At 39.2% G+C, this 27,839-nt stretch overlaps 2 protein-coding genes across 9 annotated transcripts in view; one reads left to right on the plus strand and one right to left on the minus strand.

The window, feature by feature from the left end:
- The window catches only part of LOC124158710 (nocturnin), a 110,103-nt gene extending 90,643 nt beyond the window's left edge, over positions 1–19,460 (plus strand). For 3 of the 8 annotated variants that reach the window (XM_046533954.1, XM_046533955.1, XM_046533956.1), the window contains 7 exons: positions 3,187–4,615; positions 15,058–15,305; positions 15,604–15,666; positions 15,850–15,971; positions 16,658–16,864; positions 17,460–17,774; positions 18,595–19,460. In XM_046533954.1, the coding sequence (XP_046389910.1) occupies positions 4,311–4,615; positions 15,058–15,305; positions 15,604–15,666; positions 15,850–15,971; positions 16,658–16,864; positions 17,460–17,774; positions 18,595–18,918 (1,584 nt within the window). In that variant the 5' untranslated portion in view covers positions 3,187–4,310 and the 3' untranslated portion in view covers positions 18,919–19,460. Of the gene's footprint in view, positions 1–3,186; positions 4,616–11,653; positions 12,282–14,349; positions 14,876–15,057; positions 15,306–15,603; positions 15,667–15,849; positions 15,972–16,657; positions 16,865–17,459; positions 17,775–18,594 lie in introns of those variants that run through there. The other 5 variants (XM_046533953.1, XM_046533957.1, XM_046533959.1 and 2 more) reach the window with 3 other exon arrangements.
- A 3,725-nt stretch (positions 19,461–23,185) lies between these two features.
- LOC124158711 (WD repeat-containing protein 36) lies at positions 23,186–27,372 on the minus strand. Its single transcript, XM_046533961.1, has 2 exons — positions 26,616–27,372; positions 23,186–25,840 (listed from the first exon to the last, which is right to left on the minus strand). The coding sequence occupies exons 1-2, from the start codon at positions 27,075–27,077 to the stop codon at positions 23,609–23,611; spliced, it is 2,694 nt and encodes an 897-aa protein (XP_046389917.1). The 5' UTR covers positions 27,078–27,372; the 3' UTR covers positions 23,186–23,608.
- Positions 27,373–27,839: the final 467 nt, after the last annotated feature.

Genomic DNA, 27,839 nt, shown 5'->3' on the forward strand with positions numbered 1-27,839 from the left:
CATATTTAAGGTCGAATATGAATTTCAGAAAACTTTTTCAAGACTAATTGGAAATCGTTGGCGTATTTTTTTCACGCGGCTGAATTTAATGGCAAAATACTGTCCTTTTGCTACAAATAATAACCTGAGTGTGAATGAGAGTGAATATGAGTGAACCCTGCTTCCAAAATGCATGATCATGTTGTATTAATTGCATGCAAGCTGAGCTTTTCATCTCATTTGTTCATAAAATTGCATGAACCCGAAACCTGTTTTATGTGTACCATATACTTTTTTGTGGAAAAAAAAAATAATATTTTTGGAGGAGACATTCCTGCTTTGATGGCTGCACATTCAAACAGCGACCTCGACGCCAAAACTTGGCTTCAGGCAGTCACACCCCGGCCTCAAGATGTGGTGATTTATCGTTTCCGGGATCATTGTGAAAACAAACAAAAAAAATGCCAAAGAAAAGTAAAAATGCACATAAGACATGGAAACTCAAAACTGTTCCCCTTTTCCAGTCATTTCCATTAATCTATGTCTGGGGTTGCATCGAAACGGAGTTGGTATTCCATGTTCCCTGTTAACATCTTTTCATCTCGAACGCATCGAAAGTGGCGTTACCTTGGACTGCTTCTCTGCGAAAAAGAAATAGAAGAAGAGACGGGAGAGGAATGTGAGTGTATACGAGCAGGAAATTAGGCAACGTTCAAATCACATGGAATCGACGAAATCAAACTTTGCCATTGTTCGTACCATATGGGGCTCAAACCGTTGATCTAATCTACTACTGTTTGTAAAAAAAAAGAAGACAAGACACCCGAGTTTGAGGAACTCTGTCGTCTAAACGAGGCATTCAATTTCAATGAGACAAAAACCTTACCAAAGAATGTTAATTTCTACGTTGGATTATTTACTTTTTTTAAATCTTCGGATTTATGGTATTTCCTGAACTTAATTTTTTTTTTAACTACCCGTTTTTTAGCGTAAAATCAATTTGCCCAACTTTGAGCACAAGTTATTCGCGTAGTTTTCGTTCCAATTACTTGCGATTTTGATGTAAGAAAGCCAGATTAGTATTAGCAGTTATCCGAAAACAAATTGTGTATAAAACTAAAATTTATGGTTTTGTTGTGAACAACGGTAGAGCTCCTCAAACTCGAATGTCTTCCTTTTTTACAGACAGCAGAGCAAGTAGGGGGTAAACCTTAGTTACTTACATGGATAAGTGGGTAAGATAAGCTTTGGAGTCGCGAGCAGAAATATTGGGGAATCGACGCCGTAAATCATAGCAGTAGATGAAATGGAAGCATAAAATGAAAAGAGCTGTGACCATTAATGAAATATAGGAGACCCTTTTTCCTTGGAAATTATCCTAAAAATTAAGTCATATCACAGAAATGCGGTGGATATTTGTACGCTTCACGTTTTTTTTTTTTAATTTAGTCATAGCTAGAGCAGAAATAATTGTAAATAATAATTTCAAATAAGCCTCACTTATATGTGAAAAACAAGAACTTTTTTAAAGATAATAAATGTTCTCTTTTGATAAAAACTGAAGAATGGCATTTGAAACTTGAAAACGGTTGAAGCCCGCCTTTATGTATTATAAATATAAAATTAATATTATTTTGCTTTATTTACGCCACGTCAAAAAACAGTGAGAATTAGAACAAGATGAAATTTCCTGATAATTTTTATTCCAGAGATATAAATGTTACAGATATTGTAAAATTTTTCATGCAAAATTTATCACTGAGGTTGAATATTCAGGCCATTTATAGGAGTACCTAAAATCAAGAATTTTTTTTACGAAAGTAGATTTGAAATCTTTAACCATTTGAGATACATCCCTAAGATAGCACATTATTCCGTTTATAATATAAACAATGTTATTACATATGATATTACTTTAGATGAAATGGTAACTGGAAGGGCACAGGGAACACATGTTGTATTGGTTACGTTCATGTTGCGATGGTCGCGTGAACTAGACTTTTCCAAGGACTACTTTCCAAGGAGGAGAATTCTTGAGGGATGCAGCGAAAGGAACATGTGGAGTGAGAGGGATGGGGAGCGCTCGAGTGGGGGGGGGGAAGGGAGGACAAAGGAATGGGTTCGTGTAGGAGCGAGACGCAACGCGCGAGGAAAGATCTCAGTTTCAAGGGCAGAAGGAAGTTTACATATGTATCCCACGCTAAAGTAGAGCATAGGAAGCGATAGAATCTCGAGCGTTTTGCATTTATTTTTGCTCGATTTCCCTTTCGAATCTCTCAGAAGGTTGAAGGAGATGACAAATGAAAGATGTATCTCACGACCACCTTGTTTCCAATGAAGGTCCTTTTGAACCGGCTCCACCAAAACTAGAAAAAGAAAAGATTATAATTTATAGAGACCACCTTTTACTTTATTTTCGAAGAATGGAAAAGCTATTTCAATACGAATGATTTTTACTTGGCAGAAGATGGTTTTTGTTTCTGTTTGTTTCCCTTAAATATTCCTTAAATAAGAATTAAAATCTTGGTAATAACCAGAACAAGATAAAAATTTTCGGGGGAATTTTTATTCCAGAGCTATATATATCTTAAATATTGAAATATTTTTGAGGCGAAATTAATCATTAAGGTAGCTTATTCAGCCAGAAATGATGGCATCCAAAAAATCAAGGAATTTTTTTTACGAAAGTAGATTCGACGCCTTAATTCTTTGAGATGTATTTTTTCTGATAGCACATTATTCCGTACATGTTCAAACTGTCGTTACTTTCCCTGTATTCTAAGGAAAAGAATCGGTGATCTCAAAAAGATATTGGTACATAAACAACTGTTTCCTCTCAAAGATGCTCGCACTTGGCCGAAGCTCATCATTTTAAGAAAAATAATGAGCTTGTACTAAGGAAGTAGGAGATATTACGCTAATGATCTTAACAGGAATACGAAGAAATATCCAGCCAAGCTCTTTTCAATGACATGTGTAAATATGAAGTCAATGTTTGAGGTTCAAGGAATCGCTCGAGTAGCAACCGCAAAAATGAATATTTTCGGGAAAAAAATTGAAGCAGTCCAATTATAGTCACGCCTCTTGCTTACTCAACCATACATAACCGCATGCTATTTTGCTGAACTAAAAAACTCATCCCAACCTATGCTATACAGCCGAGACACTCATTGTTTTTGTCTCGTGTGTGACTTTTGCCGTGCACAGGACCAGTGCTGCCTGGCGGCTATCCCGCCAACCATTGACTGGATGGGATCCAATTTCTCCGAGGATCTTTGCAACCGACTAGTTTCCCAAGAAGAAACTCCAGTCCTTTCCTTCCCCAGGCAGATTTCTATGTCTGCTAAAACACTTGTGTCCACTTATTCCCTCCTTATCCTGGTCATGATAGCCCAAGAATCGTGCATACCTTTCTTAGAACACAACAGCGCCGTGCTTTCCTAACGAGCACTTTCAAGTCCCGCAACATATTCATAAATTTAGGTAGAATAGCCCTTGACGCGGGCGGATTCTGGCATTCTATTCAAGGGCTGAATAATTTAATAGTTAATATTTAGTGAGCTTATCACTCATCGTCACAGTAGAAATTACTTCTCTGGAAAGTATTTTTGTATTGGTTCATAAAATATTTGAGTTAGCGGTTTAAATAACCTGTTTCTATATCGGCAATCAAAGATATATTCTTCTACTTAGCTTAAGTGAAGTGATTATCTGAAAGTGACTCTTGAATCATCCGTCCTGCGTATTTATTTTGGTTTTGCACTTTCAAAGTTGAAATTTTTTCATTCACTTATAACTTCTTAAAAAATTAAAGCATTACTTCACTCGAATATTAGCAAATATATTTATACATACTTAGATTAGTTAGTTTAATTCATTAGATAAGCTTTTTAGCTTCAGCTAGCCAAGGTATTAACATATCGGTCTCTAAGTTATCCTTATAACTTATTTGAGAGTTGGGGATACATTCGTTAACACTGCAACTTATATTTATAGCTTGCTTTAGCACTTATAGCATTAGTTTTCTTGCCAATATATTATCATATATCGGCAGCATCTTCGCAGTATAACTTTCTCAAATTAGTAGCATTAAGTTCAAAATAGAATTTAGCGAGAAATTAAACGTTTAAAAAAAGAATTTTGCTGAAAACTAAATAGTTCGTCAACTAAATTTTAATTACGATTGACTAAAATTTTTAAATATTTTTCTTGCTTTGGAACACAACAAAAGAAAACTTTCCGAAAGCTGACGTAAGGGCTATCACGCAAAGACCATCATTGAACGCCGACACACCAGAATAAGAAAGAAGTGGGTGAACAAGCCGAAAACCATGAACCTGTCACCCGCAGTATTGTCCCGCGTCGGGGTCACCCGAATCCAGATGAGGCGATGCGCCTACCCGGCGGCGATAGGCCCGACTTGCGGCGCCTCGGGGTTCCCCTTCGGCGTCTCGAGTCACGGCACACCGCAACGACTGATCACGCACGGTCATAGGGGCACCAGCACTAACACAACCCCTCCCCCCTCCTCCAACCCGGCCGCCAATCCAAACGGGTCCACTCCGAACCAGACCCAGACCAGCGGCTCCGCGCCCTCCGCGGCCAACCAGCAGAGACGCTTCTATCACTTGCAAAGGTGAGGTATGAGCATTGACCGGAGATGTCGGTAGAGGACGGATGAGGTCAACCTAAAACTAGACTAACATCAGATGGCCGTATGTCAAGTGACAGTAGTGAGACATCGCGGTAAAAAAAATCTGTCGCTGCATTGGCAGCAAGATACATTAAATTGCTCTATATGGGAAGCAGCAAAAAGCAAACTATTTACCTTTTCTTCAAATAAAAGTATGAAAATCCTCTTTTGGTTATATAACCACTACATTTATTAAAATAATACTTGTCAAAGTCATTGTAAGGGGTTCAGAGGGTTCAGAGGTACGTGGGACATACGGTTTAGTGTACTTCCTCCTGATGAAACCCTTCCTAAAATGTTTCTTCTCCAAATTGTTCCCAGATATAACCTACATTTCAATATTTGTAACGTAAAAATGCTTGTTTGTATTCCAACCTTCGTTGTTGTTCGCAGGGACATTGAAGTGAGCCTATTCGCCTCTATTGTAGGACCTTACTCCTTTCAGTTCATTTTCATCCATTTAAAAGCAATACCGTTTACGTTGGCCTTATTTTCCCGACAGAGCTTTTATTTACGGTCTGCTGTACCGACATTAGCATTCTGCGGGTGTGAACGTCCCCGCATAGATTTGTTATGGTTGTCATTACTGTCACATAGTTTAGTTGGTCTCATTTTCCCGACAGAGCATTTGTATACGATCCGTCCTGTACCGACATTACCATTCTGCGGGTGTGAACATCCCCGCATAGTTTTGTTATGATCGTCTACTCTTTGTTCTCTCAAGTACGACGGTTTTTCTGCACGTGCTTATTTTCCTCCCATGTGTTTCCTGTGGGTTAAAGTGGATATGAGTGTGTGTGTCTGTGTGTGTGCGCGTGAATGAGGGAATCTTATTTATTTTTTTGTCTTTTGGCTGGCACTCGCTCATCTCCATTTTGCGGAGAATGTCGAGGAGCAAACTTTATGTATGTCAGGCCTCATGCATATGTGAATACAAGTCTTTTTCTCCGGTGACTGCGAAACCCTTTGTTCGACTGCGAATGGAGAAGTTCTTCGGCAGGTGTGAGGTACGAAGGGGAGGGGAGCCCCAAAAATGCAAAAATTGGCGGATAAGCGATCGCGTAAATTACATCTCCTACCCCTCCTTCGTACCTTCCCCACTCTATTCACACTTTTGAACCGTATCCGCAAGGATCAAAGGTTTCACATGTTGCTTCTTTCTTTTGCGCCAAAATTATTTTTTTTATATTATTATTGCAAAGAAACATCCACCGTTTCAGGTCGCGACCGGGAGCGCGGAGCGAAAACGAGACGAGCTTGGTTTGCCGTCGCGAACTCGTCGAAAATGCGACGCAGATGAAAACAAAATGCCTACGCAAATTTTAATTTTATTTGAATTGCCCGCGTATGCTAATTTGCACCTCGCTCGGGAGACAATTTTTTTGATAAATGCCTGTACACACGACCTCGTCAGATAACGTTCCAGCACGTGTGGAAGTGCATCATGACGTAATCATCCATCTAGACGAGGCTGGCACTGATACTTCTAATAAGTCGTCAACATATTCTGGTGACAGGATAACTTTATGACTTCGAATTATATATTATGAAAAACTCATATTCACAAGGTCTCGTAAAGATCTCTTCCGACGCATGAAATTCTCCTAGTGATCCAATTACAGACGGCGATTAGTTTTACTTTAATTTCCTAAGTTTAGCAAACCTTCTAAATATTGGATGATGTACGGATAGAGTACTATTCAAAGTTGTGGAAGATTTTTCGAATAAGATTTCTGGTTAAATAGTGAGTATTAAGGAGATAATGTTCTGTTCTAAGGAATACTACCTCAGAGATTAAAACCTGATGTTGGTTTTGTTTGATGAGGGTGAATAAAACCCCATAGTTAGTGCTCATCACTATTTGACGAAGAACCGAAGGCTTTACCCGGGATTTGAACTCGTATCCCTCGAATCAGTAACTCAAAAACCTACCAGCTAGGCTACCATGCTCCCCATACTGAGCTATTGACCGAATAGTCCAGGGTTACCGGAAGGGGAAAAGGGTATCCTAAGTAGATCGCGTGTCTTTAAATGCTGACCGAAGGGTCCTTGGTTCAAATCCCGGGTGGAGCCCTCGAACGCCCCCAGTGCGAGGGGGTTCAGGGAAAGGATCTAGCCTCCTAACCTGAATGTGTGATTCCACGTGGCTGTGACTTATTACGATGTGAGCTCTACCCAGACCAGCGAACTGAATCAATAGGCGAAAGTGGGAAATGTGATTTTACGCAAATCTTGGCTTCCATTAAATATTTCAGCATTAACCCATAATGCACTGTACTATGTATAAATCCAAAGATTCAAGCGTGATGAAGTGGAATTTTTCCATATTGAAATAAATAGTTGCAATTTTCCACGATTATAAAATAATAAATTTAATAATCGTGGAAAAGTATTTATTTCAACAGTGCATTACAAGTTTGGATCCGAAAATTGTAAGAGCAGCAAAGTGCACGAATCCTTCCTCGCCTTTCATTATGCTGCTGGTGTTGTGAGACATGCATATTTGTTTACAAATGCACAAGGGGATGAGCGAGCACTGTTCTTCTCCCTCCCACGCAATTTTGCAAGAAGGGTTGTTGCGAAATCTGTCACCCTCGGTTGCCCCGCGGCTCCACTCCAACCTCCTTCCCCTGCACTCCTCCAACCTTATCTTTTTTCCGCCCTGCCAACCCCTCCACGAGGCGGCTTCCCACAGCATCTAGCGCCGGAGAGAAGCCAAACAGTGCATTCCCAGCGTATCGCAAACAGGACCGCAATTTTGCCCGGAGAACGGCAACTACGTGGCGGATTAATGAGATGAACCGGTTTCAACGTTTGCATGCCATTATCAAGAGCTGTTACAAGGGATGACAGCTCTTGATAATGACGTGTTTACACGTTGAAAACGGTTGAGTAAATAAAATAGTGGGGAAAATTAGTACAGTTGTTTGCATCTTATTGCGATTAATTTTCACAAGGTAAACTCGTCTACTATCGATTTCTACGATGAACATTGCTTTCTCGTAGGAATGAATTATCACTTAACTTTGTACGCAATCACGCTCATGAATACAAAATAATGAACCGCAATGGAGGAAATTAATTGCAAATACTCGTCCTCAGATATAATATCTTCTTTAGTTTATTCACATTTCATATGGTTTGCGGTAAAAAATTGTTAAAATTCCTACTGTATTGTTTAAAATAAGGCATTGAACAATTATTTGGAAATTTTTGTTATGTCTAATCTTCGCTAATCTCAGCTACGACGGCGATGTAAACGCAGAATTCCTCCTCGATACTGATGCACTAAAGATTGGAAGATCGCTCTTCCACCTACACCATCGCGTCAACTTGAAGCCACCAAATCAAGGAGAGAGGGAGGAGACAATACCATTCTTTCCGAGGCACTTTACAGTCTGATTGAAGCCATTACTGGGTATATTTGTGTCAGGAGGCGGATCTTCTCGAAGATAACATACCAATACTCCTTGAACCCGCTATAAAGCGCCTATTCATCAATGTGGAGCGATGAACTAATAACCTCCGGCGTTTTAGAACCTGCGAAGCGCCACCCCCTCAATGTCCTCGGTTGGGAACACGTGCCGGCCCGCGAGAGCTCAAACCGAGTTCACTAACCGGGCTAAGCGGCAATCTATCGGATTACCTCATAAACTCCACCTTGTCAATTCCTCGCATTGTATAACGACGGTGAGGATTTAACACGCAGGCAAGTTAAAAAAAACTATTCATGTACGGAAAAGAAACAGAGGGAGTTCTGTAAAAAGAGTACACAGGTAGCATTCTGATAAGGGATGCATTATCTTACAACAATCTCAATTTTTTTGTCTGCAGGTCCCGAAAAAGTCCATATGCTCTAAAATCCTATTATAAAAAGTTTATACTAATACAAATAATTCACATATTTCTTTCTAGTAAACTTTCATGGTTCAGCAATGATTCATCATTTTAATTTTACGTGAAAATAAACATTTGCTTAACTTTCTAAAGTTGTTAGAGAATCAAACGTTATTAATCGCGCATGCAGGACATATTGAATGATTTTAAAATAATTTATGATCGCTTTTGGAAACTTGACCACCAGTTAGCACACTAGCATTAAATATTATTTCATTAAAAATAAACTTTTGACAGCTCTCGCTAGGTTCAACAACGATCGACCTTATACGTACAGAAACTTTCACACTTGGTTTATGTATGCCGCTGAAATTCTATAACAGTTGCTGAACGAGTACCTCTGAAAAATACTTTTTAAATTGCCGTTTCCCATTTACTACCTTTCACGTCTGACGCTTTAGAATTAAACAGAGAAAAGAACGACCGTGAATGAGGTTTAAAGGCTATTGGAATCGACACAGAGAATATACATAATGGTATCTTTTTTCTCGCATAAAATATCCATGAGGAGGAACTAAAAAATTACCTGCAATGCGTGGAAATAACGTCATACTTCAAATATGATCTAGTTTTCAACTTTATTTCGTCATATTTACTTGTAGGTTAATCCCTCAAGCATCTTAATCATGAAAAAATATGCAAATAGATTGAGCTTAAAATTGTGGAAAGCTTCAATGTTTGCAAGGTCACCTCTTTCCTGCATGATACTAAACTGCTATAGGGTTCACCAAATATATAGGCGTTAACGGAAAATATATTATAATATTATATTTTCACTCAGCACTTGAAAAAATTACGGCGACAACATCAATTTTCACTGAAGTTAGTTTTAATATTTGGCTGCTATATTTTTCCAGCTAAGTTCTACGACTGCGATGAAATATTTTGTAATAAAAAAAACATTATCGATCATGGTTCGTGACGTGAATTCAGGCTCGTTCGTCTCTCTTAGGAGGTATACTTAGATAGAATATATTTGAATATTGATTGGCAGAACTATTATTGGAAAACCTCAGCGATCGAAAAAATCTGATTGCGACGCTGAATTCCCGTGCTTGAAAGTTTACCTGGTCAATGGAAGCAAGATTCAGTCTCCTGAGAATAAATCATAATAGTTACCTTCAAAATATAGTTTCCGGTTTGCAACTGAGTATTTCAACTAACTATTTGAGGCTTGTGAATGGATATATTCCCACAACACAGAATATTATTATTTTTTACTGCAATCATAAACTTTTAAACCACTTAAACTTTTCTCAGATCAGCTCTTCATTATCGTAGTTTTTTTTATTTTATAATTCATATTTTTACTCACTTCTCCCGTCAAATCTGCTTCCCTGCTTTCTTACCATGCATAAAGTCAACTTTTTCTGGAGAGATATCGAGGAACAGCATATCAAATGATACACAAATATCGCACTGGCATATATTTTTTCCTGACAGATATATTCCCCCTTCTTTCTTCTGTTCCTTTCCTTCCCACTACTTTCGGAAGATAATAAGCATGATATTTATTCAAGTAAATACGTTTCATCATATCGTTATACTTAATACCATGACCAACGATTTGAATTAATCCGAGTTCACTCAGTAATTCGAACCTCTTGTCTAATTGTAAGTATCGTAAAAAAATCATAAATTTGTAAAGGATGTCCTCGCTCAAGAAATTTGTCTCGGGCGTCTTTCAACAGATCGGAAAGAGAAGTCCCACGTGACGCACGACAGACTTCCAATGTTTGCGTGTTTTCTCTCTTGCTCTCCTTCAACATTATCATTTTTTTTTCTTTTGGTCCGCTCGTCCCTCATATTATTTTTAGTCCACTAAAGAGAGGGAGGGGACGATTTCCGAGCGGAGAAGAAAAACCACCACAGATCCCTCACATCTTTTACCATCTCTCCCCCCTCTCCAATCTCCGCCTTTCTTTACTTTCCCAACCCCCACACTCTTGAAGAGACCTGTGTGGGGGTTTTCTCTACCCCTTTCTCCGTGCCCCGGTCCCCATTCAACCCCAACACCCTCAAGTCTAACCCTTCACCCAGACCACACGAAGTAAAGAAAAAAATATTCCTCACTTCCGACCCCACCCTTCTTCTCCAACTCGGCACAAAAGGGACGTAACCCTTACCCTTTCTTTCTCCCTCTCCCCCACCCCTTTGCATATCCACCGACCTCTCTCTCTCTCTCTTTCTCTCTTGGTAGGGGTGTCGGCGAGTGGAAGGGGTTGTACCCTCACATTCCCTGCTCTCCCCCGAACCCCCACCTTCTCGTAGGCGGCGCTCGCTGAGTTTAGAGTGTGTACATATAAGAGCGAGGGTCTCGCGGCGCCCCCACAACAAATCATTAGCGAAACCTGTCCATCTCTTTTCTCCCGTTTCGAGACCCCTGCGCGGACCTTATGGGGAAGTGCACTTCCAGGCGGCGACAAGCTGTGTTTGTGTTGTTCAGGCTGCGGTGGTAGACTGCGTACCGGGGCCAGAGCTGTGGAAAATATTTCTCAAACGGTTGCTGCAGGGTGTTTATATCCACGAGACTCGCCGCTTGACTTCAAGAGGTCTACTCCGGAGCTCAAGAGTTTTTTTTATGGCGATTCGCCGATTTTTTTCGAAGATCCTCATCACCTTGTCGCCATTAGGACAGGCGTAAGGCGTAGTTACGAAACTTCTGCGAGTATTGTTGCCTTGTTACTCCACGCTATTTGTCATCAAAATAAGAAAAAAATGAAGACTGACGCTCATTAGACGGATCAAAGAGAAGAAAAGTTTTCATTAGCATTATATAAGGACAAAAAACACTCTAAAACTGTCTCAAGCCGAGGTCAATTTCCGCAACCATCTTGGGGATGCGAAAGTGCGGCGTAGATTGACAAGCATAAGAGCAAATTCCACTGTTCTCTCCCTTTCCCAATGCTCAAGAAAGCGCATCCAGTGCATTATTCTAGGAAACCATTGTCAACGCAATGAAGAATGGGACTAAAAAATCACGCCTAGCCGACGTATATTAAGCGTTACCCCAAACACGCATGAATGCGCCTCGTAGCGGATTCCTCTCCACCTAGTTTAATATCTGAAAACTCACCACGTCAGTACGACGAAGAGAAGTGCTCGAGCAAGTGATTCCATGGAAGGAACTCATTTCAATACAGTACCGGGGCGCAAACGACAATGTCTTCAATTTACCCAGCACCTATTCTACGATTAAGTTGATTCGGGCAAAATTGAAAGATTAAAAAAAAAGGAATCGCTCTCCATCTCAGGGACGGCGAAAAAAAAAGCCGTGTACGACTGGAAAACTTGTGCGTGGGCGTAATTTCTTGTGTGGGTGTGCAGGTGTGCGTGAAAAACTCTCCCGCCACCCCAAGTTAACATAATCCCGCGAGTCAGAAGAGACTCCGTTCCTCCAGGGAGCGGAGGAAGCATGGGACCGCTGCCGACGCTGTGAGGGTATCCTGTTTTTTCATTCGGAGAGGCCTCCTCCAGGGCCCCTTTCGCACGAGGGAACACACCGCCGAGTTTTATTCACAAAATCGCTCCACTGGTGACGCTTAGATACATTTTTCACGAAGCTGAAAAGGACGCGAAGGATAACAATCAAGACACCAAGAGAGTATCACGTGAGCATCGCCATGGAGACCTCGGCTTCTAGGTGGCAGGCGGAGATGGATGTGGAGAAAAAGAAAGGTCCGCTGCATTTGCGGAGGTTCATTCTTCAGCGGTGAGTCTTGGGATTGTATATGGGATTGGAGTCGTGGGTTATCCATAAAATCGCCGCATTAAGCCATTCAAAGAGAGTGATCTTTCTCTCGCTGAAAAATATAGTGCTTCAGTTCTAGTTCTTCCACATAGATCATCATAATCTCTTAAGTATTGCATCACTTCGCTCCAGTTTTCTTTAAGTTCCAGAGTAGTACCTATGTGTATTTCGTTCCAAATTTTTCCTTTTGAAAATGACGCTGCAGACATTAAAATTGATCAAAATCCATATTGATTATGGAATTGCAACAGTAGCGGATACAGAAAGAACTCAAGGGGGGGCGCAAAAGATATCTTGAATTGCCTTTACTTTTATCGTAATAAAATAATCAAATCACAGGTAGGGTATGAGAAAATTTAATTAGAGTGATTCTACACACATAAAAGACAAAGGCTTAGAGGGTTCTGGGCGAACCCTCTCTCGGGATACAACACACCGGGGCCCGGAACCAAGCCCGAGGCTTATACGCCAGGACACCCGGGGAGGGGGCGGAGAGGAAGGAAAAAGGATAGAGACGCCGTCGCGATCGGAGCCCGCCGGCGCCTCCAGGGAAAGGAAAGGGTTGGAAGGGAGGGAAGAGGGATAAAACACTCCAGTGCTATGGAAGCAAAGGAGGCCCAATCTAGCGAAACCAAGCGATGCTATTTCTCTGCCACCATCCCGGGGAGATTTTTCTATAAGGAAGAAAAATCCCAATATAGGGACAGTGGGAAGGCGACATAAAAGACAATGCCATCTTATGATATAAAAAGTCACAATTGTGGTTCTGCGATGTTTGGCAACAGGGGCGGATCCGCAAGGGGGGGGGCGCCCTACGCCCCCCACCCCATCTGTATCCGTCACTGGATTGTAATGAATATTTTCTTCGTTTCTCGTTTAACAAAAACACGCTCGGTGATATTTAATCGATACCGAAGTACCGTCCGATGCTATGAAATTAGCAACCCATCATTGGGCGCTTTTTCTAGAATGTTCATTGAGCGGGACCAGGGGCAAAGTACTTGTGAAGTGCCAAAAATGCACTCGCTTACCCAATGCACCCTATCAATCCACCGGACTGCTTTATGCTTTGACTCTCTGCTACCCTTCACGGGATCTACCCAGGTGTTAATGAGAGCAATGAATAAAATATCTTTAAAATTCTAATCATACACTAGGAAATTACTGCGTGGACTGCAATCACTCGCCCCAGTTAATCTGTATTTTCTAGTATCATCTACTTTCGAGATGTTAAAAGATCTCTGTAAACTCTGATTTTACCTTTCGTTCGTTAGCTTTCCTCTATGGGAAGATCAATCGTGCATCCCATCCCTTTTTTGAAGTGACTTGCTTCATAATCCTAAAAAACAGACGAAAATTTGTAAATAGTATTTTCTTATTAAGTATGTATCAAACAACTGCATTATTAATAATTAGGCAGCCATTTAGCTTCCTCAACCTCGGATTATTAAATTTCATGCACTAGTCGCAGCGTTATTTAGTTTCATGTAAGAAGACAAAATGTTTCTTATGTCCGCAACGGTGATTATTATACGTACTGTGCTTGCGTCCAATTCAAAAAAACGAGAAAACATTTCCTTCAAATATGAGGTCACCGAAACCTTGTCGCATGCAACCCTGTAAGTACATCTTACTCTTAAAGTGAACTGCAATTACTCTATGAAATGACAAAAATGAATTATTTACAGAATATGGAAATGAGAAAATTCGTGATCACAGTTATTGGAATTGATAAACGATTTAAGCGCACGCATTCTTCAAACCGCAATCCATGAGATAACAAACGCAATCTTCCCCGAAGAAACACAAATCGACATCTTCACAAATCATGACACGGATTTCCAAAAAGAATAAAAATTACGAGATTAATCAATGAAATAAAAACTTTTAAAACTCAATATTGGCGTTAATACGCTTTCATAATACCCTAAATGAGTTTTCTACTCACCAACCAACTCATGCAGCTTTTGAATGAGAAGAGGCAGAATGAAATGTTTTCGATCGTCAACTGTAAGTAAAAACAAAGGAGCTGAGTGAGTGCGAAGCCGCGTAGTGCGCGTAGGACTGGGGGGACTGGGTGAGGAAATGACGAAACGGCCGATTTTGTTAATTAATTCCTTCTATACGTGTTATTGTGATAATAACTTTCACCAGTTGATGATACTTTCTATAATTGATACCTATAACTTCACAAATATGTTTGATAATTTGGTGCAGTAGATGAAATGGTAAAATGCCATCCACTTTGTCTAAAAGGAAGGTGATTCAAATAATGCGTAATACGTCAACGTACGGCAATTTGGGTATGTACCTCACTTATTCGTGGATGACAACAGATATTCTACAATTGCGTGCATAAATTACCCGTGGGAACATCCATAGAGTGGAATGTTTCATTATTTATGAGATAAGTTCAATATTCGAGGTTACGGTGGCGAACGATATGGGTAAATCATTCCCAATTTACCATTCTGGGTTTGGATTTCATTTTTCGGGAAATATATAAGCAACATGAGTAGTATAACGTGTCAGCCGTTACCCCGAGGTACGCACAGGTAAGCAAGACGTGAATCTACTGACTGAGGGAAAGTAATGGAAGTTTGATTTCATGGTCTCACTTAGGCAACTTATGCCGTATAAATTGAAGACTGCTGCTTCCGCGGATACCCGTTGATGTTACGTGTTTACGCAGTCATTGATTTGTGGTACTCATGAGTTTCTTTGTGTGATTTTGCAGAATGGGCAGTTTCACATCAGCACCCAAAGTTCCAAATGAAGATGCTGAGGACCCGGACGTGTCGATACCCACTCAGATGACACGAGATGCATTGTTGGAACGTTGTAGATGGGAGCATTCTCGACTTCCTGCACTGATCAGGAGGAACTTCAGATGCATTGCACCGTCCAAAGAAAGTGAAGAGAATGGAGAAGATTGGACTTTGAGTTCCGGAGTTCGTCTAGTGGGATGGAATCTGCTATCCAGGGGTGAGCCTTAGTTTCTTAAAGTATAATGGCCTTCCCAATAAAACTCCACAATATCTGTCACGGTTTCAATTCTCACCTAAAGGAAAACCAATAAGTTTTTGCTCTCATTTTTTAGAAAATCTAATCGAAGTCGGGTCATTGTTTTTCATCTCATTGGTGTTAAGATCGTATATATTTCCAGTTTTTCCAGAAAGATATCATGTACTTGATTTGCTCTAATTTTTAGATACCCTTCGAGGCTTTTTTAATTTTGGTCGCATACCATCTCTATACTGAATTTTTAATGTTTATTTTACAGTATGCAGCAGTACAGCGAGCCCAAACCACTTGAGAGTTCTCCAATGGAATGTATTATCCCAAGGTATGCAATTTATTCTTGCCATTTGACCTTAAAACTGGGCGAAATTTTGTATTCCCCTTTAGGGAGTGTTTAGTAGAAAATTGTCAATTTGCATGCGGGCCCTTTCCATTTACAAGGCACGATTTCTTTGGTATCAATGCCTCTGTTTCCATTTTCAATGTAAGCTGTAATTTTTATTTCCAGCTTTGGGTCAGGAGAATGACAACTTTATGTGCTGCCCAGAGGAGGCTTTAGAATGGCAGACCAGGAGGTTCCAAATGTTAGAGGAAATATTGGAGTACAATCCAGATATTATTTGTCTTCAGGTAAATGATCTAAACATATACAATATTTATGAAGAGTTCGATGTAAATTTGTCACATTACTATTCTTCTTATGTTAGACTTATCTTCGTAATGGAATAGTAATTGTTCAAACTTGAAAGGATTATTCTGGGGATGACTATCAGGTTTTTAAATGTAGAATATAATTTCTTTTAATGCTTGAAGTTTTGGGAGTCAAGTGGTCTTGTGTAGTGTGGGTTCATGGGTATTGCTACTGCAGGATTGACATATGTTTTTCTCACTGTGATGATATTTTTCATTTTTGATAGGGATGGGTTCATTTACTTCTTTGGCTATTGGTTCCTCCAGTGCTCTAGCTTATGACTGAAGCAAAAAGAATCCCTACCAAAAGTACATTGTGCAAATTCTACTTAGATAATTTTAATAGTTTACAATTTAAATTACATGCATTCTTAAAATTGACTGATGATATGAACCTAATCATTTTTGAGTGTTCCGATGTGGTTGAGGTAGTTCTCATAATAAAGGAATGGAAATCATTAGCAGGTTTTGTAAATGATTGAGTAAAAATGAAATACATACTTGATTAAGAACTGATAGCTAATGCTGGGAACTGAACCAGAAAGGTCGTTGATAAGACCCATTCTAATTATTTTAGTTTGTATTAACCTCTTGGGTGAAGCTTCAATAATATCTTTTACTTGCAGGAGGTGGATCATTTTGGTTTCTTGTATCGAGCTCTATCATCAGTAGGTTATGTGGGAACATTCTTTCCCAAGCCTGATTCCCCATGCCTCTATGTTCCTGGAAACAATGGTCCTGATGGTTGTGCAATATTCTTCCGGGCAGAAAAATTTCAGTTGATGTCTGTGGATACAAGAATATTAGAAGTGTGGAGAGTTCAAAGTAATCAGGTAAGAGTTGTAACTTGGATGTAATAATTTCTTAAAAGTTTGACTGCGGATGTTAACTGAACCACCATTTGAAGTTTCTGTGCATGTATGGCAATTAAAATTTTTATCTAACGGGTACAGGTAATCAAGGAAGCCTTGTATAATTCTGTACATAAGTGCCTCAATTTCATGTCTCACGAGCTAAAAGTGTTAATAATTGTTGTTATCTCTACTTTCTCATTCCTTTTTAAATTTTGTGCTTTGTTAACTACCTAGCTGTAAATGCTGGTTCTGTAATGACTCATTCTTGCAAATCCTACAGGCTGAGAATTTATAGCTAATTTCAAAGCTAAATATGCATTTACTGAAGATATTCAACATAAGTTAAACGGTCTTTTTTCTTTTCATTGGCAGATATTAACATTTGAAATGTTTTAGCTATATTTTCTCAAATAATTTATCTCATAATTACCTGAAACTACTATTTGGTAATCTAGACACATCTATCATACTATTGCAAATTAGTGTCCTGGCACCCTATCACATGCCTATTGAGGCAGTTTGTAAAATAATATGTGGATGTAATTAATCCTCACCAATCATGTTTTACATCTAGGTTGCAATTATTGCCCGGCTGTCCATAAGAGAAACAGGACAACAGATTTTAGTCTGCACTACGCACCTTAAGGCTCGAAAAGGTGCCCTCCTGTCAACATTAAGGAATGAACAGGGAAGGGATCTTTTGGACTTCATTGCAAGGCATGCTGCTGCCACTGAAGCTGAAATAGGAAAGCGACCACCGGTCATTGTGTGTGGTGACTTCAACGCTGAGCCTATTGAACCTGTGTATTCATCAGTTTTAAGTGACAAGAGGTTAAACCTTGCAAGTGCATATGCTCAGTACCCTGTGACTCCAACTGCCAGTAATATGGTGAGTTCTGATATATGCTGCATTCTTTAATCATATTCATGGTCTGACCCAGGAGAAAATTGTTAAAAATCAGCTGTTTCACACTGCATTAAGGATGGAAGACTAAAGGCTAAGCTATATAATTGACCTCCAGTAGTTATATATATATATCAGCGTGCATACCTGAATGGGAGTCATTGTGATTTACCCACCCATTTACGTATCAATGCATATCAGTCTGATACCGTATTCTAAGATTCTTGAATCCATTCCTGTAATGTCACTGAACTGCAAAGATACCTTTCATGTTAAACATAGGATTAATATTTTAAATTTGTAGTGCTCTCAAGCCTCCTGAATTGTTTTTAGTTTTGATTTGTCCTTTACAAGTCCTGAATGCAGTAAATATGTAATCATTTCAACCATTGATCATGAGTGACCCTTAAGTATTTATTTTGAAGTTAGTGTCAAATGTGTCTCATTCTGTGGTGGCTTTGTAGTGTAAATTATATATGAAAGAATAACTGTGGTTTGTCGGCATTGCAGATTTAATTGCTGGCGTATTATTTGGCAATCAATTGTACAATTAAAATGCATATTGTGGCATTTAATCAAGCTAGTCTTGGTACTTATATTGATGTCATGGGTTGTTTTCTTGTGAAGGTTTCTGCACTGATGGTAGAACTTGAATTCACATGAATTTACTTTATTTCCTGCTTGTAAATCACAGAAACTGGGTGACAAATAATGTAAATTATGGTATGGATTGAATAATGTGCCAGCAAATGGTTAACGTTTTACATAATTGCTTTACATATAATTCTCCTTTTTCTAATTCAAGGTCAATGGCAATGCAGAGGATGTACCTGATGATAAGGAAGGGAGGCTTACTCCACTTGAATCTGGACTGCGAGAACCTCCTTACACAACATGGAAAGTGCGTGAAAGTGAAGGAGAGGTGTGCCACACAATAGACTACATATTTCACTCCCACGAATCATTGGCTGTTGAATCATTCTTGGAGTTCCCAACTGGGGAGGACATTGGGCCAGGGCGTGTTCCTTCCCTCAGCTACCCCTCTGACCATTTCTCACTTGTCTGTGATTTCCAAATTCATGACCCCAGTGGAAAAGGTGTGGTGAGCAAGAAAGAAGATGAGATCTGAAAAGTGTTCATCTGAATCACTTTCCAAATGCCTATTTTTCTAATGCAATCTATTATAAATAATATATAAACATATATTTATAGTCTACCTCCAATTTCCACCGCTTCGATGATAAGATTTTTTATAACAAAAAAATGGCTAAAATCTAGAAACCATATGCTGAGTTAGGGAGTGTATTTTTGTGTTGGTGAACTGTGTTGGAGTCATTGCTAAGTCAGCAGTTGTTCAGAACTTCCTTTGAAGATGACTGTGGTGTTTTCACATAGCATTGCTTGTGATAAAAATGGAATTGTGGTTGTATTTTTGCTGGTGTGATTTAGTGACTGAAGTGATGGGGTACAAGATTCTACTTCGTGAAGAAATTCATTGTGTGAACAATCTTACCTATCAAACAGAAGTTCATTTTGACTTGATGTTTTCTCATTTGAGAGAAAGTTCTTTTCTGCAAATGCTTTTGGCTTTACTGTCTTTTGTTTCCAATCTTAGGGGCCAGCTGGCTTCTTTGTTGCTTGAAATAAAAACTGGAAAGCTTATAAAAATTACTCCTTTTTACTTTCTCATTAAGTTGTCCTGTTAAACCATATTATGCTACCTTTACTATAAGGGGGTAAAGTGAAACACCGTAGGGAATTATGTACTTAGGCTGACATAGATTTATAATAAAGCCTACAAATACACGGCTACCATGGCTGAAGGCAAGGAAGGGTCATAATAACCTTAATTCATTTGTTCCTTTACTCTGTCATGAAAAATAATTACTATTGTACTTACATCTTTGATTGATTTATTTTCCACATGTCCTCACAGTGGCTGGATAGGCATTTCACACATTCATACATTAGACGTGAAAAAGAAATACCTATCCAGCCACTGAGAGGACATGTGGAAAATAAATCAATCAAAGATGTATTTACAATAGTAATTATTTTTCATGACCGAGTAATAGAACAAATGAATTAAGGTTATTATGACCCAGTGGCGGCTGGTGGTAATTTATCTAGGGCGTGCATTAGAACAGATATAGGATTATTTAATTATATTATGTTAATACTAATCCATGAGCATCATATTTCGTCATAATAGAATACATATCAAGCAAAACATATCACTGGTATATTCTACCGTTAAAATTGCATGAACAGAAATAATATTAGCATGCATTAGAATAATTATTCTAAACACACCTTTACAAGTGACGGTAGGTAAAATTCATTCTCCTTTCCTTACACCCTATGAGGAAGTAGTGTAGAAAACGGCCATACAGATGACTCTGTAGATGGACTAGGATCCTGGGCGCAAGTAGTGTAGGTGGCGACTACACCACTACACTACCTGCGAGTCACTCACCAAAAATATGCGCGTGCGCACTCGCATCGTTTTGAGTCTGCTCCCATCACCCATTTGAACTGTACATACCCCCCCGCATACTTCGTCCCGCCAGAGCACCCTCAAGCGATCGCATAGACCGAAAATGTGCCCGGCGCGATGCCACGCTTGTAGAGCGGTGAATTCGAAAAGGAGATAGCTGTAGCGTTCGGAGATTCATGTTTCTTGCATATGCAGACAGGATTTTCATCCTTCTCGTTGCAAAGGAATAGTTTTCTTTTATAATTCATTCATCTTTGGGTGTGCACTTGCTAACATGCGTATACGCACGCGCCGCCACTGTTATGACCCTTCCTTGCCTTCAGCCATGGTAGCCATGATACCACAGAGCAGATTAGGTAATACATAGTTAAACAAGGATTCTACATCTTTCAACATAGGAGTCAATTTGAATTCCATATCAAGATACTTGATGAAATTGTATAACTTTGGGCTTCAGATCTAGATCTTTTAAACACTGGTCATATTTAGGAGGATAAAACACATCTAAATCAAAAGAACAGACATAAAACATTTTGGGTAAACTCCTCTCGGGATTCCCACTGGGTTAATTCTTTCATAAAGGCCAACATATTCATACATTCAGCCCCGATGATGAGTGCTGAGACGGAGCTTGAAACTTTGGCCATTATGAAAGAATTAACCCGGTGGGAATCCCAAGAACAGTTTACCCACATATTTCGCCGGGAAAGCATCAAATCATATTTCATCAAACATTTTCATTGCAGCTGTTCCAGCCAAATATTCTGAGCGTCTCATTTGTTTCATAATATTAATTTTCCCATAACAGAACAATGTTTTCTATTTCATGTACTTGTCATTTCCACAAATTATTACTCTGACAACCTAACTCATGCTAATATATTTCTGTCTTCACAGGGGTCCTATTTTTTTATTGCCCAAATCGAAAGATTATTACTCCTGAAGTACGTACTTCACACTTTTAGATTTTTAAATGACGATATCTATTTTTCACGATTAAATGAAAAGTGAAAATTTTCAAGCAAGCGAAAACACGACGGCTAAGTATAAATGCTGGGAAAAGTCCATGTGACGTCATTATGTTTCCGGCTGCCTCCGTGTGAGGCCACCTTGGTGCGAGGCTATGAGTGCCGCTACGATGCAGGCTGCTAGCAGGTAGCAGAGTACCCAGCTATCAGGTAGTGCTTGGCTTAAATAAGGATTGTTAATACTCTATCAAACAAAGAAAACTTTCCGACCTTAGGCAATTTTAATTGGTAATTATTAAGAAATGTTTCTCCAAGCTCTGCGACTCATGCATTCGTTGGTAATCTCAGACGATGTAAAACTCCTGACAACTCTTATACCGTCTGGTCCCCTGAGATGTCAGGTGGAGTGGCATCAAGCGGCCCCCAATCTGGCCTTTTTCAAATGGGGTTAAAAATGACGATTAACATTCTTCTAAGCTGGGATTTCTAAAACCAAATAATTTATATATTATGAATACACCAATGAAGGGAAACGGATAGCAATCAATACCTTTCGTTTTCTTTGATGAAGGAAATTATACTTTAGGAGATTTCAATTTAAATTTTAGGGGTTAAATTTTAATGCAAAAATATTGACCATAAGTATCCATGATTGATATTACAGTTCATTAGGAACAACAGTTAAGTTCACCATTGAATTTCACAAACAAAAATTTTCATGCTCATGAAAAATGTTTTCATTGCTCAAGACATTTTATGCCTTACTGACCAACCCTGTCCGTCCCAAACCAGAAGATGCCTGTATGTAATATCACTATGTACTTCACCCAACCTAAGCAGATCATTCTTCGAGGCTTCCCTTCCACCTTCAGGGCTGAATATCTTGTATGGTTTTCAAATAACAGACCAATCCCCATTGCCGACTGTTTGTACCTGTCTCCTTTCATTTTTGAATAAATACACACCTGTAATTTTCTTCGTTGGCCATCAATTTCACCCTTCAACATCCGCTTTCTAGAATCTTGGGATGCATTGTTAGATATTTAGATATGTACAACTATTATTTATATGTAACAAGATATTTACTTGAGATTTTCAGGGAAAAATAAATTTTCTCAGATTTCCCAGTTGTCCCCTCTTTTGAGATTGCTGGAACACACTGTCATAATTCTTGTAGGAGCAGTGCAATTATATTAACATGAAAATGACAGAAACAAAAGTGCACAATTTGAAACATGTACAACAACGTCATCCAATACCCAAATTATCGAGAAGGATATGATGTTTTCCTAGTGAGCTACTGAGATGCATCATTCTTGGGATTCCGCACAAGTCAGGCTCTCCATTTTGCTGGCATTTCAGCGAAAAAGAATTCCACTAAAAACATCAGTAGCAATGGAGAGTCTGACCCAGTCCAAAGTCCAGCAAAGATTCATTGCAACCCGAAGACTGAGTTTAAACCTTAAGGCCCTTGGCCTCATAAGTATAGATTTGTTTTAGCAAATTAAAGTATGTATAAGCCATCAGCAGAGCTCATACTCAGGTATGTATTTATGAGTGAGTATTCAGGTGAGTATTTATGAGCTCTAAACTAATTTACATGGACTGGGAATGTCTCAATACCAGGTAACCTGGAGTTCAAGCTTTGAATTGCTTGTACATTGCATCTAACTCGGTAACTCAAAAAGTACTTATTATCCTTCCATCTATTTGTCATAACTAAGTTTATTATGCATTAAGAGCTTAAAGAATGAACTGAGAGGCTCCTAGTCATGGGATTTTTCCCTTTCCGATGACCCCAAATAAAAATCCTTGGGTTACAAAGTTGACCAGAGGATGGAACTGGCCATTTTGAAAGCCACTACATAGCTAGCCTGTGACGACGTTACCACCGCAGACTCAATAGTAACGAAATTGAAATAAAAGAATAATTGCATAATTTAATGATTAATTTTTTATTACAAAAAATTCCCATATCTAGATACTCTGAAAAAATCAAAAGCTATGCCACTTCCACAATAACCACATGCTTTTTTTGTTACAGATCAATGATTTTTTTGCAATAAGATCACCGTAAAGAAAAATATTCTAGGAATCACAATACTTCAGCCAACAATGAAACTCATTCAAAGCCACGTATTTTGAGTAATTTGATTAAAATGTCTTTCAATAAAAAAAATTCAAAAACTTCAAAGTGAGACTACCTGAAAAAATTTCATATTCAAAAATACTCAATAGGACATCCTAACAGGAAATTCTATATTTATATACATTCCAAGACAGGGTACAGATCAACCCTACTAACAGTCAACAAAAAAAGACACAATATGAAACACAATAATGGATTGGCAAAATCAAAGAGTTTTCAAAGACTGAACCACACTAAGACAGAAAAATATTTTTTCTTGCAGGGCATTCCAACACTCTTCTTGTGTTTCTGATAATTTCCTTGACAGCTCAATCAAATTTGAATCGCCAGCAATAGTTCTACCATGCACTTTCAGGAACAAACCCAAGTATGCCTGAGCAAGCTCATAATCCTTCTTACTCTGAAACACATGATCAATCAACCTCAGGAACTGAAGCATTAAAACCAATGAACCACCATTTTCTGGAGACAGACAACTTATTTCATAATCGATAGAAGTTGGGCCTAGAGATTTAAGCTTTTCCAAAACAGCTGAAAAATCATTGTTGTCAATTGTTTTCAGCAATAAATTTCCAAAAGCAGTCATACTATAGAGATGATTCTTTTTCGATGATTCAGCATCATCTTTTTCATCAGGCTTGATGTCAAATTGAAAGTCCAATGATGGGATGGTGGGTAAAAAGAACGGAGCCGACTTTGGAGCTTCGGGGGGCTTCTTGGGCTTATTTTTCCTCCTGATGATGTCAATATTTAGCAAATTCTGCCACCTAGAGGTTGACAAGGATGAAAATGAAATCATATCTGAGGCTAATTGCTCTGGAGAAACATACTGTGGTTCTTCATCCTCATCATCAAAGTCTGAGCCATGCTCATCTTCACCATGAGGCAAGCCACTCTCCCCAACAGCTCCAGGAAGTTCAACTAAAGGCAGTTCTTCCAAAGTGGATGCAACTTCTAATGGAGTAGGACATGGGTGAAGGGTTACATGAGTGTAAAGAGCCCTGTTAGACCATAGATAAATCCCCAAGAGGTCAACATGAGTGGTAGCAAGGTACTGGCCATTAGGAGAAAATGATAACGAAGTGCAAGCTCGATCCAAGCGAAATAATTCTACCGGTTTACCAGACGGAATGTCCCAAACACATATCAAGCAATCCATACCAGCCGTTACCAACCACCGGGCATCAGGGCTGAAGGCAGCATCAGTGATTCGATTGGGATGGCCATCTAACTTACGGACAACACTTCTAGTGTCTTGGTCAATTACACAAAGAGAAAAGTCTTCCATTATGACGGCCAATAATGATGCTTCATCATGGGAACGGAAATAAGATATTCCTTCTGAGAGAGTTAATTTATACACTGGTGAAGTGGATAACTTCGGGTTAAAATTCCAAAACTTAACAATTCCAATAGCATCCCCAGATACAACCAGCTTATTTAGGTTGTCAACAGCAACACCTCGTACAGGTGAGTCATGAGCGGTCAAACTACCATACATTCCACGGTGGCTTCCTGATTGCATATTAAATCTGTGAATTTGCCCAGTACTGTAACCAATGATTGCATAGTTACCACAATGTGTAAGGCACAATGTCGACACAACCATACCCTTATCCTTGCCCGTCGTACTATGGGGTACTAATTTATGAGAGCCCATACAAAATTTTTCAAATGACCATGTAGTAACCATATTGAGACCTACATGTCCACATATAATATCATCCCAATGCTTTCCCCTGGTACTCTCTGCTGCAAACATAGATACTGGAGGCATCATTACCGATTTCACAGACACTGTCCCTTTTTTCATAGCTTTCCTATTGTATGTTGCCCTTCCCATGCTTTTATTGAATCTTTCTGTAACAGTAGAGAAAACTCTCAGAGATGCATCCCCCCCAGAACTGATCATATTCTTCCCATCAGCTTTATGGAAACGGACAATGGATGGTGGAAGATGATGACCTTCTTTCGCACACAACTGCCTAGCTAAGTCATTCGGCTGATCAAATATCCAGGTCTTTAATGAATTGTCAGGAGATGAAGTAACAAATACTGGTTCATTGGGCAAACATTGCAAACCAGTGACAGCTCCTGCATGGGCCTCCCGCAATTGTGAGGCAACTCGACGCTTCTCCAAGTCCCAAATCACAATGTGACCAGCAGAGGAGCCAGAAATCATAAAAGGAGGACCATCTGTTCGAAATGACAGGGAAGTGACAGGACCCCAGTCTTGGGAGAAATTTACCACAGTCTCATCATACCTAAGGTTATGCAGAATGATTTGACCAGATGCAAGTCCAATGGCCACAACATCAACAGCTGGTGATTGCTCAAGCACTAATACACTTGATCCCCAGCCCTTGAATGAATAGATCAACTTGGAGGTGTGAAGATTCCATAACTGAAGTTCTCCTTTGTCCGAACCAAGCAACACCTATTTGAGGAATAAAAATTATAATTAATATGGTTGCATGAAATAAAAAGTTTAAGGAAATGGCCACACAGAATATAATTACATGTAGAATACCGATTTCAGAAAATGAACGAATTAGAAGATTGCAAAAATAGCACAAAAATGCAGCAGAATCACTTAGTAATAATACCATAATAATTTCATTCATTTGAAATTGGCTGGGAGAGAAAAATTAGAGGATGAAAGAGGAGAAATGTTGAGGATGTAAAAGATAAGAAATGTTTATTCCTGTTGAGGGCAGAATTGTTAACGATAAGAAAGCTTAATTTGGAGTAATGAAGAGGTTTTTGTGAGATTTAAGGTAATTGATGAAGCAACAGTGCATTGAAATACACTACCAGAGAGGTACCTAGTTGGTCAACAAAATGTAAACAAGCCACACCATTGAAATATTACAGGGCATACGAAGGCAGCTGGATAGGTTTGTGGGTAATAAATAAACTATGATATGATAAATCACTCTGAATTTCCACACAATTATCCCAGCATTTCAATATCTCCAAGTAGTACTTGGGACTACGAGCTTAAATACTACATAAAATAGCAAAATGAACAGGAATTCTCTCAAAAATGAAGCAATTTTCACTTTCAACCTCTTTCCATGAATATTTTAGCCACGACTCCCCGATGCATACAAATATTGTATCGGTCTCTACATTCATTACAGCAACGTCATGACAAAATGAGGGCAGTTCTTTCAAATAAAAGGTGTCAAGAAAGGGACAAAGCACATTACCTTATTAGTATAGGTTGAAGGATGCAGCATTGCTGAAATGCTGAACTGATTTTCCTGGAAATTTAGCTCTAAGTAAATATCCTGGGTCTTTATTATCCATACTATTAAGTTACTGTCTTCATCCACTGAAATAAGATGCTCTCCGAAGGGAAGCATCAACTGAACAGGGCTCAAATGTCCACGATAAACATGCTTCAGTTCAAATCCTCTCTTCCACGCAAATATCTCATTGCCACACGCTGTGTACACAAGGAATGCATCACCACATAACACTTGAATATCCGCAGGGTGACACCCAGATACACTAAGAAGGGCAAGATTTCCACAATTATATGTGTGAAATGCATTGCCCACACAAGTTATGACAAAATTTTGTTTCCTTCGCCGAATATACCGCACACAGAGTGGAACGTGATTACTCACGTACCCCAAAGCACGGTTTTTAACAAATAAGCGGGGCATGTTTACACTGGAAGATTAACTGACCATTTCAATACACTACAAACAGTTCAATTTTCTGTGCCACAGACAGCGGATAGATGTTTTTATTTAGGTACACGTGCTTTCCGAGGCACGAGATTACGTCTGAAATATCGAGGATCACAAGCGGAGCATATCAACACCCAGAGGCTCCCGAAACAGATAAATCACCATTTTCGAAAAATACTCTTTGAATATAACGCATGAAAACACCGTCTTACACACAACAAAGAACAAATTCACTTGATTTGGTACTATTCTGCCACCCAATGTGCATTTCAAACAACACGCATGGAGACCATTTCATCACTCAATTGTCGTGGACAAAACAGCGCTACATCTCGGCCAACGGTAGAACTAGTTAGTTGCGCGATTTGAAAGAGGGTTTCTATGGCCAAGAACGGTTCTCAAGTTTCATAGAGCGTATGCTCGCGGAACCAGTGAGAAATGAATCCCAGCAATAATGCATCTGAGTTCTGATATACGTAGACAAGTGAATTTAAGGCATTCATCAATTATTTTTAAGTTATCTTCTTTTGTTAAGTTGATGATATATAAACTTTAGGGGAACCACCTTAAGAATTTTTCCAGAAATTACACGGAGTTGGTGACCCCTTAATAACTGGCCCATAGCATCAATGGCATTGCATCATTATCTTCAGACTATATTTTTAAGTTTAGCATAACCAGCTTCAAGGATACCTAAAGTGGGAAACTATAACTCCAGAGAATTTGCCAGGAACG

Source organism: Ischnura elegans, chromosome 5 (assembly GCF_921293095.1).
Source record: "Ischnura elegans chromosome 5, ioIscEleg1.1, whole genome shotgun sequence".
In the NCBI taxonomy this organism is placed as follows: Eukaryota; Metazoa; Arthropoda; class Insecta; order Odonata; family Coenagrionidae; genus Ischnura; species Ischnura elegans.

Excerpts from the sequence above, each read along its gene's own strand:
- LOC124158711 (XM_046533961.1), bottom strand. The coding sequence starts at position 27,077 with ATGCCCCGCTTATTTGTTAAAAACCGTGCTTTGGGGTACGTGAGTAAT. Across the intron at positions 25,841-26,615 it reads CTTCAACCTATACTAATAAG|GTGTTGCTTGGTTCGGACAA; the intron begins GTAATGTGCTTT and ends TTCCTCAAATAG.